At 24.3% G+C, this 13,563-nt stretch overlaps 2 protein-coding genes across 2 annotated transcripts; one reads left to right on the top strand and one right to left on the bottom strand.

The window, feature by feature from the left end:
- Window positions 1–635: 635 nt before the first annotated feature.
- Window positions 636–1,584, bottom strand: PY17X_1468000 (fam-b protein; the record flags this gene model as incomplete). The annotated part of the gene is made up of 2 exons (XM_022957743.1): window positions 636–1,349; window positions 1,516–1,584. The coding sequence occupies 2 exons, from the start codon at window positions 1,582–1,584 to the stop codon at window positions 636–638; spliced, it is 783 nt and encodes a 260-aa protein (XP_022813084.1).
- A 6,007-nt stretch (window positions 1,585–7,591) lies between these two features.
- On the top strand, window positions 7,592–12,391 carry PY17X_1467900 (conserved rodent malaria protein, unknown function; the record flags this gene model as incomplete). Its single annotated transcript, XM_724714.3, has 1 exon — window positions 7,592–12,391. The coding sequence occupies one exon, from the start codon at window positions 7,592–7,594 to the stop codon at window positions 12,389–12,391; it is 4,800 nt and encodes a 1,599-aa protein (XP_729807.3).
- Between the last annotated feature and the right edge of the window lie 1,172 nt (window positions 12,392–13,563).

Genomic DNA, 13,563 nt, shown 5'->3' with positions numbered 1-13,563 from the left:
ATCAAATAAAGAAACATACTGTGTTACTCATGGTTCAACATAGCTATGGGTTAAAACGCCTTATATAATATATAATAAGGGTTCTTATGTATAGTTAGATAAAATTAGAAATAAATTATAAAATGTGAAGTTATAATATTGCCACATGTAATATATACGATCGAATTCGATGAAGGTATTGTAACTTATGTAAAATATGTTATGCGACCCCTTTCATATTAATGATTACATCACTTTTTTGGTTATATATTTGGGCTTTTGAACTTCATCCCATGATTAAGCATATATGATCGTACATATATTTGATCTATATATACAGATCAATAAATATTATCAAATTATAAACAAATTAATAAAAATATAACCCTAACCCAAAACATAGATTCCATAGAACAAAACTATAAACCATAGTAAAGAACCCTAAACCATCAATATAGCTTATAATTTTATAAGTGTGTTTAAATTAAGTTTATTTAAAATAATTATAAATATTAACTAAACATGAGTAAATTAAAATTCCATTAATATATCATATATAATATATATGCATAGAAATAAGGATAAATTAATTATGTAACGTGATTATATATTAAATTAAAATATATATAATAATAAAACATAATAATAAAGAATGGTTATCTTAATTTTTTTAATATATTCTCCATTTTAGATACTTTAAAGAATAATTTAATATATCGATAACATTTAACAAATGTTTCAATTGAAAGCACTACACCTATAATAGCAAATGGAATCTGAATCCACCCTGATAGTAGTACCGCCAAAGAAAGCAAAGTCATCAACAATCCCCTCACTATTAATCCTTTGAGCATTTTGTTTAGCTTTTGTTTATTTTCAAAATGATTATTACTACTTAAGTATACCTGATTATGTTTTGTCTCCACGAAATTTACTTCATTTTCCAATTGGTTATAATATTCACCTTCTGATACAGAATTATTTTCATATGTTTTAGTTATTCTCTTATCTCGTATCTGTTTTATTGTTATTTCACTATCCCCGATATTATCAAGCTCCTTTTTTACTTCTTCTAATTCTTTTTGAAGTTTACGAATTATTTTTTTAGTTCTTTTATCTAAACTATTTATATCAGGTAATTTAGTATTTTCTTTATGCATCTTTATATGTGAATCTATAGCACTTCGAATATATATAATTTCTTCGTTATCATCATTGTAGTCATTAAGTTTATTTGCAAGACTCAAAGTTGATTGATAAAAATCATTTAAATTTAATTGATTGTCTGCATATGCTAATGTCCTATTATTCCTAAAATTTATTATATTCCTTTCAAAACATATGGTTCTTTCATTTGCATAGTATAATTCCTGCAAAGAAATGAAATATTTATTAACATATATGTAATTAGTTTTTATTTTCCTTTAAGTGTTTTACCAATACATGAAACAATAATATAAATTAATGTAAAACAAATAGATACGAAAACTATAATGAAATATTATTAATAATAAAAGAAAATAATGTGTAACCTACATTTTTGATATATTCAAAAAAACAAATAATAATTGAAAAAAAAACAAATTTAAAAATATTGACTCTCATTTTTAACTTTATTCGTTAAATAAAGTAATAAATGTAGTTTGAAATAATGATGATAACTTGATATTTATTCACAAAATAGTAATATTAATTTTTTGTTCTAAAATTTATGAATAAATTAATATATTTATAAAAAACAATGGAATTTATTTCATTTATTAATTTTTTAAATTTCCTATAGAATTAATTTATGTAACCGTTGTAATAAACTCCGTTGTAGCAAACCCCGTTGTAATAAACCCCTTTGTAATAAACCCCTTTGTAATAAACTCCTTTGTATTCATCAAAAGTATTTATATATATAAATATTATATTATTCCTTTTTTCAAATAAATATTAATTTTTTTCTAAGAAATGCAACATTTTTAATATTATTTTAATTATAAAAATGTATATGTATATGTATATAATAATTTTCCCTAAAATTTATTTTTTGGAAATTTGTTATAGAATAGGCTTTTAGTGCAATATGTAATACATTGATATATGTAATGGCACCGTTCTAATATTTTATAAGCTTATATTTTTCTATTATTGTTTATATACGAACAAATTAATAAATATCAATTAAAATAATAAAATACTAGATACATGTATATTGTAAATCAATATATGGAAACATGAAAAATAATTAACAAATTATCGTTGTTATTTACATTTGAATGGTTTATAATTTGTTATAGTTCCAAGTGAACCACCTTATAATTAGTGCACATCATCATATATAATCCTATTATTACAGTTCATTTGACATAATATGATTTAAACTGAAATAATTTTAACACAAATTATAAGCTTTACTAAATAAGTTTTTCATCAAATAAAGAAACATATTTTGAACAATACCTTCAATGAGTTACATAAATTCGTTTTGACATTTATAATTTCCTTATAGTAATAAAATGATACAAAATATCCCAAGTGTGGGCAATGAAAAAATGAATTCCAAATGTAGAAAGGAAATTAAAAGTATATATAAAAAAACAAATAATTCGTATAATTATAATATTTTTTTATTATCATTAGGTAAATGCCTATAATATATACATATAAAACAACCCTTATTAAAAATAGCATATGTATAAGCATGCTATGTTGTGTGTTCACGTTAATGTGTTTTTAATTAAAAATGTTATATGCAATGTAACTTATTACATTTCAAAGTTAAATTTATTTTAATATCTTTAAGTTCCAATGAGAATAACAGGATCATGCATATATATAGGCAATGATACATATAAATGCTTACACATATATGAAAGGTATTTGTTAATTGGTAAAAATATGCAGAGTGTATTAAACGAAAAGTGGAATACCAAATAAATATAATTATAATGACATATGTGATATATGACAAAGTGTAATACAAAGAAAATTTGTTTTAGCCTTTTTGGTGAATTTACAAAATTTTTGTAAAAGTACACATACTTAATGAAAAAAATTAATGAAAAAATATCTACCCCCATAAAAAAAAGCTTAAGTCCACGTTCAAAATTAAAAAATATAAATATGTCAGTTTTCTTAGCAAAACCTTTTATATATTGTGAATATTTAATCACATTTAAATGAACCTTTTCATGATATCGTTAACATTTCTCAGTTAAGCAAAAAAGGATAACCTATTTATTTCACATGTTTTGCGATCTTTATGTAATAAAAGTATTCTATGGAAAAAATGTACATCCATATAAATTCTATATATATAGAGAACTTTTATGTATCCAAGAACAAAATAATGTTTTAAAGGTTTTGTTTTTTTGTAAAATACAATTTCAGTATTAAATATATTAGGCTTATCTATGTGATATTTATTTCATATAATTTTTTTGTAATTATCAAAGTTTAAAACATCAATAATATGAAGTTATTTATAATAGTAACTTTTGCGTATTTTAAAAGAATATAACAATATTAATGATATATAATGTATGCTTAATATACTAAATTATTGAAATTTTATTATTTCATTATAATAAAAAATGATGTCACAATACTAATCCGTATATAATTTATACAAAAATATTTTTACTTTGTAACTTGAAATAATGTGTAAGCATATGCATGAATATTTTATATATGTTGTAACATATTGTTTATTTAATATGCTACATAATTTTAGGGCCCTTTTAAGAAATAAATAAAAAATATATAGTGCCTTTAAATAAGTTAAATGTTCTTCTTTATAAAATACAAATTCAAGCACTTTTGTTTGTTTTTTATATGTACATTCTGTTATGTCTTAATATGCATATTACATAACATATATTATTTTGGTCCTCTTGCTAGCTGTATGTGGCAATATTTTATATATTATTCAAAAATATTTTTTATATTTCATTACATATTTATAGTAAATAAAAATATGAATTTATACAGATTTTAAAAAGATAATTAAAATCATAATAAAGGATTAATTTTATAATTGATTCTTATACATATTTTTTGTGTAATGTTTATGTAATAAAATAATAAGTAAAAATTAACAAAATTATGTTAATATCTCATTATACAAGTATTTTTAATTTATATGTGTATTTTTTATTTGATTTCGTTTGATATATATTCATTTACATACTACTAATTTTGTTATACTAAATTAAATTATTTCATTTTTATGTTCATTAATTAAAGAAAATATAATCTGAAGTTTCACAAATTAAAAATATTTATATTGTATTTTATATAAAAATAATTAATGAGCATACAGAAAAATCATATATGTTTTTTTTGTTATACAAAATTGAACTTTCGATTTGCATTTTCTTTTGTATTCTACCTCTCAATGTGATTCAGTGAATATAATCGTTTTTTATACATTAGGAGGTTTTCATTCCCATATATATCGAATAATATTTCCTTTAATTTTTTATAAATAAATAACAATTATTTGTATCACTTCCTAATATATGAATATATAATGGAAGGTAAAAATAGTCGATGTGTTTATGTATAATATATTTTTTAATATATGCATATATTATAAATATGTATATATTTGTGTATCATATTTGTCAACACATAGCCGTTCATAAAAAAATACATATACCCATTATTGGATATGTAAAAACAAATTACACATTTTAAACACTCACAAACGTAAAAATGGGATCCATCCCCAAAATAATATTAAAAATTGGTATGTAAAAATATAGTCATGTTATGCATTATTTCATATATGTGTAACTAGTATGGGAAATCTATGTTTGCACCTATATTTTGAGTTTCAAGCAAATTAACACTCAATCAAATATGCAATAATTTCATTTTGGAAGATATAAATACTTCACAATGAAAATAATTAGGAATAATAAAAAAAAGAAAAAGAAAACAATCCAGTTTTTTTCATTCTTTAGTAAAAGAAAAAATGTAAGTACACACATTTAAAGTCAAGCACAATATGCCATCATGTTTTAAAAATAAATTAAAAATACTTGTTATTTGACGAGGAAACTCTTTTATAATGAGACGTTTGATAAGATAGAATATCATAAAAGCTTATTTAATGATTATAAAATAATAATATTATTGTCATTACAATTAACATTATGATTAACCATCCTATTTTTGAAGGTTTATTATCGAAAGAAATTCACTGTTTCAAGATAATTTTAAAACACCCAATCGTATTGTAATAAATTGGATAGGGGAAGTAATAATAAGTAAAACATTATATAAAAAATAAGAAATTACACTTGTGTAATAAAAAATAACCGTAAAGGAAGATATTCCATATATTTTACAATAAAACTGTTTTTATATTTAAGCGAAATTATATAGGAAGAAAAATATTATTCCAATATTATACTTCGATAAACATAATATAATAAATCATAAGTTTACACAAGTTAATAAAATTGATAATCCATATTCTTTCCCATTATTAATTTTTGTGAAATATAAATATAAAATGTATAACAATTCACAAAATGTTCAGCACATTAATATATTTATAAAAAAAAAAAAAGCTTTAAGGAAGCAATTACCATAAATAATTTCCTCTCTACATTAAATAAATACATTTGGAATATACGAAAAATGAATGAAAATTAAAGTATGAATGAGAATATGCCTTTAATTAAAGGGAATGCCGACAATAATTCCCTTGAAAAAGGAAGCATACGTGAAAAAAAATGTAAATGTGCTTAACCTTTATTAAATAAAATTGCAAATTTAGTAAAACCACAAATATAAATAAAAATTTATGTATAAATCCGAATACCCATATAAGTATCAATGTAATATAGGTAAAAATTTATGTATAAATCCGAATACCCATATAAGTATCAATGTAATATAGGTAAAAATTTATGTACAAATCCGAATGCCCATATAAGTATCAATGTTAATATACATAAAAATCCTTATATAAATATAGATAATGATATATACATAAGTGATAATATAAGTAAAAATACTTACATAAACTCGGAGAACTATTTAATATATAATAAATATATATCTCAAAAATAATAAAAAAATATAAAATATTATGCAAGTTTCAATAAAATTTCATGTATAAGTGTTTATTTAAGTAGGCAAGTAAAAGGGATACTTTATTTTGTTGAGAATACATATATATTCACCAATTTCTATGTACACATGACTGAGGTTGCGTAATTTGCGTCCATGTATTTAATTAATATTGCATGTAGAAATATAAAGCACGCTGAAAAATTCAAGAACTCGGTATATAATTGTGTATGCACGAAATTTTGTGCACATATCAATATTTGGATATATATGTTTTTGTGAAGTACGAAATACCACACTATAAGAAGAAATTTTTATGAAAATTTTTTTATAAGATTAAAGTTAATCACAAAAATAATACTATAAATAAATGTAAATAATTAAATGATAATTATACATATGTTATAAGGGTATGCTATCTAAAAAGAATAAATCAAAATATCTCAGAACATATTAGTGTTTATTTGAGAATACACATTGAAACCCATAATGGCCCCATAAAGACATTAAAAAAATTAATAAACTCACCAAAATACCAATACATAATTAAATAAAAATAAAAAAAATGCGTAATTTTTTTTTTTAAGTTGAAAAAATAGCTAGTCGTAAACACAAAAATAATTCTCAAATTGTTGTATGCATAAATAATATTAAAAAAACAATATCAAAAATATATTTAAATTATTTTTTTACTTATTTAAATTATTTAAATTATTTTTTTAATTATTTAAATTAAATTTATATAAAATTTAAAAAAATATATTTATATTTAAGTATTTATTTATATCTTAAAGATTATCTTAATTAATACTAATTTATACCAAAACCCCAAAAAATACTTAATAAAAATATTTACACAACAAAAATATTAAAAAGTATACTTATAAAAACAAACAAATATTATATATATTTTATTATATATTATTACACTAAAATTTTTTACATTCATTTTTTATATGGTTAAAATTTTTGAATACTCTCAAAAAAACCTTTATTGTATGGATATTGAATTCACCAAAATTTTTTGACTGGAATTCAAGTATTCTCATATCCTTACCCCATTTTATATTATATTATTATATACATAATACATATATTACACGCACAACCATTTGGTTTTTTACATACATCGACTGCTTATTACATTCTACATTATTATACAATTTGTACTATAAATCTGTCGTTATACTAATAATAATTTAATTGTTTTAGTTATATTGTTTGTAATATATAAATTAATTTTATTCATAAAACATAGCATAATACCCCTATTTTTTTATTTTATATACCCCCATAATTTTTTTTATAGCATATGCATATATGTATGCGTATTTCATAATATATATATAAGTTTAACTATTTGAATGTTTGACAGTGTGTTGCAACGTATGCTTCACAAAACAATTCTCTAGCAACTATTTATTTATTCATAAACATTTATTATAGCCATTTGTTTATAAAACATATTTAATTATTTATTAACCATTTAAAATAATACACAAAAATACCCGAGGGGTCGAGTAACCTGTTGTTTATTTAAATGGTATCATCTTCGATGATTAACGGTGATATACCACTTGCAAAAAATGCATGTGTTATTAGGCCGAAAGTTAATGTAAATCTACATATATCCTTAAAAAATAGAAAGAATCCAAAGGACGGTGCCGCAAATGTTTCTCATAATTTACAAAGACATGTTGAAAAGCGTATTAACGAAAGATCGCTGTATTATGCTGCTAAGGAAAAATACTATAGAAACAAAGGAAAGAAATATGATAAACTTCGTCAAAGTGTTGAATGTGGGGAATCCCATATATTGAAAGAATATTATCATTCACGTAATCGAGTTAAAAGATGCTCAAGAAAGCATAAGAAGCATAATTATGAAAAATGTTCCGTGTGTAAAAGTCTTGTACAACGATATCTTGTATTAGGGGAAAATGCCAATGAAATTGTTGAAAAAATTAATGAAAAGACAAATGACAGTATGTGCAATTCGATTTGTAACACAGATCGAAATTCCAAAATGAACGAATTGATCAAAGGAGAAGTCGAAGAAAACTATAGTACAACTAAACGGATTACACCGGCGGCACCAGTTCGAAAATTTGATATTGCTGAGAATATTAAAAATGATGATGTCACTAAATTGTCAAAAAATGAGTCCTTAGATTTGGATATTAACAATGAAAAAGATTTGAATTCTTATAATTTGTCAAACATGAAACATATTGTACTTTCACATGATAAGAAATTAGGGGACACTTATATTATATCGAACAAAGATATACCTGATTTAGAAAATAGAGTAGAACAAAAAGACAATAGTTATCAATTGGTTAAGTGCGAGAATCAATCTAATGACATATCAACAAAGGAATACATGTACACAATTTTTGCTGACCTTAATGTTTCTGAAATGATAGATTTGATGAATGGAAAACCATCGAATATCACACCTGTTAAGGAAGAACAATCACAACTCAATATTGCTTTAGATGAAATAGAAAAAAAAATTAGTATAAAAAAGTTGGCTGATCAATCACTTAATTCAGAAAATTGCATAGTAGATGATAAGAAATCTGTGAAATTAGAAAAAAAAAGAAAGTTGAAGAAAAAAGCTTCAAATTTAGTTAAGCTTTCTGAAGAAGGTGATGTTGATAATGAATCAAATTGCTCAAGTAAAAGTTCTGGTAGTTCATCACGTTGTTTTAAAAGAGGAAAAACTATATTAAAAAAGAAATCGTCGTCGAGTTGTTATAATAGTGATAAGTTTACTCAGGTTGAAAAAAAAGAACTGAAGGAAAAGAAATCCTATAAAAATAAGTATGCCTCAAATGAATTAATTGGTTCAAAAAATCACCAGTTTACCAAAAAGACATTTGTTTCTAGAAATCTTCAAATTGCTAAAGAAATTTATAATAAAGATGAAACTTTAAAAAACAATAAGGCTATGAAAAATAATATTAATAGTAATTCTGAAACAATAACATCATATGAGAAGGTTGAGAATGGAAAAGATGTATGTGACTCATTTAAGTTATCTAATCAATCAACAGCATTAGGAAGTAGTACGGTATTAGGAAAATATATCCCTTTGGAAATATATCAAAAAGAAAAATATTGTTGCAAACAGTTAGAGAGAGAAGTTGCTAGAGAGGATGAAATTGTTATTGAGGATGAAATTATTAGTGAAAATGTAATTGTTATTGAGGATGATATTATTAGTGAGAATGTAATTGTTATTGAGGATGATATTATTAGTGAAAATGAAGTTGCTAGTGAAAATGAAGTTGCTAGCGAAAATGAAATTGTTAGTGAAAATGAAGTTGCTAGTGAAAATGAAATTGTTAATGAGAATGAAAATGTTAGCGAAGATGAAATTGTTAGTGAGAATGAAATTGTTAGTGAAAATGAAGTTGCTAGTGAAAATGAAATTGTTAATGAGAATGAAATTACTAGTGAAAATGATTGCAGTGATAAATCTGACTTAGGACACCATTATAACGATGAGAAATTATTTTATGAAAGCTATAAATTAAAAGATAGTGATGCAAAGAAAATCGATGATGAACAACCAGAGGGAGAAACACCTATAAAAATGACTAAGAGCGACAAAATTAAAGAAACCAATCATTCTAATACAAAGAAAGCTCATGTCAACAATTTAACACAAGAAGAACACCGTAGATTACTTGAATATTATGACGGAAAATTGCCATCAACATTTTATAACGAGGAAAATTTTGAAAACCCATTTAAAGCAAACGACGAAGGTTCAGAAGAACCAGATTACTCAAATTTATTTTTGGGCTCTTTTGACATTAATAAGAAAGATGAAACTGAAGAAAATTCAGCTATAGAGTCAAACAATAACAAATTTACTAGTTCCTTTTTTCCATCAAGTTTTTTTAATTCAGATGAACCTATTATTGCTAATGAAATATTTGGATTACCCAATACTGAGAATAATGATGTAGATACACCTGTAAAATTTAAGAATTCATTTGAAACTACAAAAGATAATTTAAATACAAAGAAAGATAATAATAATGCAGTAGAAAAAAAAGATAGACAAATTATTAAAGAAGAAAAAAATAATTCACGTAAAAGAAGTAAAAATATTCGATTTGAATCATCACCACAAAGTAATAAGAAATTTAAATACTCCAATAATTATATGAACATTAATAATGTAGTAGAAAAAAACGATGATCAAGATACTCAATATGAAGAAGAAAAAAGACAAAATTTACTTAAAAACACACGTGCTAAATCATATAGTTCAATAATTAAAAAAAACTGCAAGCTTATGTCTTATGGACAAAATAAGGATTACGATAGTATGCCAAAAACAAGTATTAAAAAAAAGGTTAGATTTCAAAAAGAAGTGACAATAATACCTAACTTACCCCTCAAAAAAAATAATATCGATTTTCCTAATTTAATTAATGAAAACAATAATATGCTTATTTCTTATGAACAAAATAGAAATATTAATAATGTAATAGAAAGACAGGGTAATCAAAATGTTTCAATTAAAAAAGAAATAAAATTTAATCCATTGAAATTGGATAATGTGAATAATAATATTATGAATTTAAATATTGTAACTAAGAATAATGCCACAAATAAATATATGAATTCGGTTAATGATACGTGCCAAAATAGAGAAATATGTACTCCTATCCATATGACCCATAAAAATAATAACGAAATATTCAAAAGTAGAGAAACAGAAAGCCTTAGTAAATCGTTACAAAAAAGAGACATGTATATAAAGCAAGGGTTGTATAAAGATATCGGAATGGATCTTATTAATGTAGTACATAAACTTAGAGAAGAAAAAGCCATTAGTGAACAACATGAAGAGAAAAAAATTGAACCCACTAATGAATTATCCAAAAATACAGGGATTGATTCGAATGATGAAGCTTCAATAACAACAGAATTTAAAACTGTTGATGAAATACTTGCAGAGAACGAACGTCGAATTCTTAATTATTATGCAATGTTAGACAAAGCTGAAGCCATTAAGAAAGAACAAGAAATTAAAAATAATACTAATGAAATTTTAATAAAGAAAGAACAAGAAATTAAAAATAGTGCTGATAAAATTTTAATAAAGAAAGAACAAGAAATTAAAAATAGTACTGATAAAATTTTAATAAAGAAAGAAAAAGAAATCAACAATAGCACTAATGAAATTTTAATAAAGAAAGAAAAAGAAATTAAAAATAGTATTGATAAAAATTTAATAAAGAAAGAAAAAGAAGAACCTATTGTAGTTAATAATAATAATTTAAGCCCTTTAAATTCAAGAAAACGAGCACTTAGTGAGAAACCTACGCCACCAAAAAAATATACAAAGAAAATACTGAAAAGAAATGTAAATAAGAGTGCCTCATGTTCACCATCTCAAAGCCGCCATTCTTTATCTGATAATAAAAATATATATGCCAAAAATGACATGAAAGACATAAAAACGCTAGAAAAATCCAACAATGTAAACGACCATAACGAAAATAGTCATTATAGCGAAGGTGGTGCTACAGATTCGTCTGCCGCAGCACAGTCGTCAGTAGATAAAATGTATGAAAGATACCTTAAATATGCTGGTACCAAACGAGATTGGGAAAATAGATTTGTAGAGGGTAAATCAAATCCATTTAGTAATGGCCAACCGTACCATAACGATATATTAGAAAAGCATACTTCCTGTTTAATATCGGAACGAACACAAAGACATTTAGAAAAACGATCGTATGAATTTCAAAAACAAAAAGAAAGAGAAAGAATGAATCGAAATTCGACAAGAAGACCCGTAGTAGAAGCTCCTAAAGTTAAAGAGTATAATTGTAAAGTACTTACAGAATATTGGGATTGGGATAATGAACAAACTAAAGAATTTTGGAGTTGGGATAAGAAAGATAATTTAAATTTTTGGAACATGGATTATGACAATGCTAAAAAATTTTGGATGTGGGAAAAAGAAAAACAAGAAACATGTGAAAATATATCAAATAACACAATGAATTTAGAAAATGAAGATATATTAAATATTATAAAAGAAATTATAGAATCTCGAAATATCAACATCCCAACTACAAATACCCAAAATCTCGAAAAAAATATAGACATATCAACAAGTACCCCAATTCTAGAAAAAAATTATATGCCACAAAAAAATATTCCCAAAACACCAAAAAATACTCCAACACCACCAAAAAATATTCAAACAACACCAAAAAATATTCCAAAAACACCAAAAAATACTCCAACACCAACAAAAAATACTTCAACACCAACAAAAAAATATTCAAACAATATCAGAAAATAATACTCCAACACAAAAAAAATATTCAAACAACAGCAGAAAATACTTCAACACCAACAACAGCAGAAAATACTCCAACAACAACAGCAGCAGAAAATACTCCAACAACAACAACAACAGCAGAAAATACTTCAACACCAACAACAGCATAAAGTACTCCAACAACAATAGCAGCAGAAAATACTCCAACTCCAACAACAGCAGAAAATACTCCAACAACAGCAGAAAATACTCCAACAACAGCAGAAAATACTCCAACAACAGCAGAAAATACTCCAACAACAGCAGAAAATACTCCAACAACAGCAGAAAATACTCCAACAACAGCAGAAAATACTCCAACAACAGCAGAAAATACTCCAACTCCAACAACAGCAGAAAATACTCCAACTCCAACAACAGCAGAAAATACTCCAACAACAGCAGAAAATACTCCAACAACAGCAGAAAATACTCCAACAACAGCAACAGCAGAAAACACTCCAACAACAGCAACAGCAGAAAATACTCCAACTCCAACAGCAACAGCAGAAAACACTCCAACTCCAACAGCAACAGCAGAAAATACTCCAACAACAATAGCAACAGCAGAAAATACTCCAACAACAACAGCAACAGCAGAAAATACTCCAACAACAACAACAGCAGAAAATACTTCAACACCAACAACAGCAGAAAATACTTCAACACCAACAACAGCAGAAAATACTTCAACACCAACAACAACCTCAACACAAACAACCTCAACACAAACAACCTCAACACAAACAACCTCAACACAAACAACCTCAACACAAACAACCTCAACACAAACAACCTCAACACAAACAACCTCAACACAAACAACCTCAACACAAACAAAAATACATTGCGCAAAAGTCATTGGAAATAAAATACTACCATAAGGGTTCGAAAATGAAAAAAAAGATTAATATCTATCACTATGAGCTATATATATGATACAAAAAATTATGGAGAATAGAGAATTACTTAATTTTGTAATTTTCAATAAAAAATAAGAAATCAGGAAAAAATGCATTAGATAATATATTAAATAATCTAATGTAATATCGATGACATTTGAATTATCTTTAGAAAGGAATGCCTTGAGAAAGGTATGGTATTTTAAAAAATTCACTGATATTAAGCAATATTTGATTTATAAGAAAAGTATT

This window comes from Plasmodium yoelii (genome assembly GCF_900002385.2).
Source record: "Plasmodium yoelii strain 17X genome assembly, chromosome: 14".
Taxonomy (NCBI): Eukaryota; Apicomplexa; class Aconoidasida; order Haemosporida; family Plasmodiidae; genus Plasmodium; species Plasmodium yoelii.
This window is presented reverse-complemented; position numbering and strand designations above follow the sequence as displayed.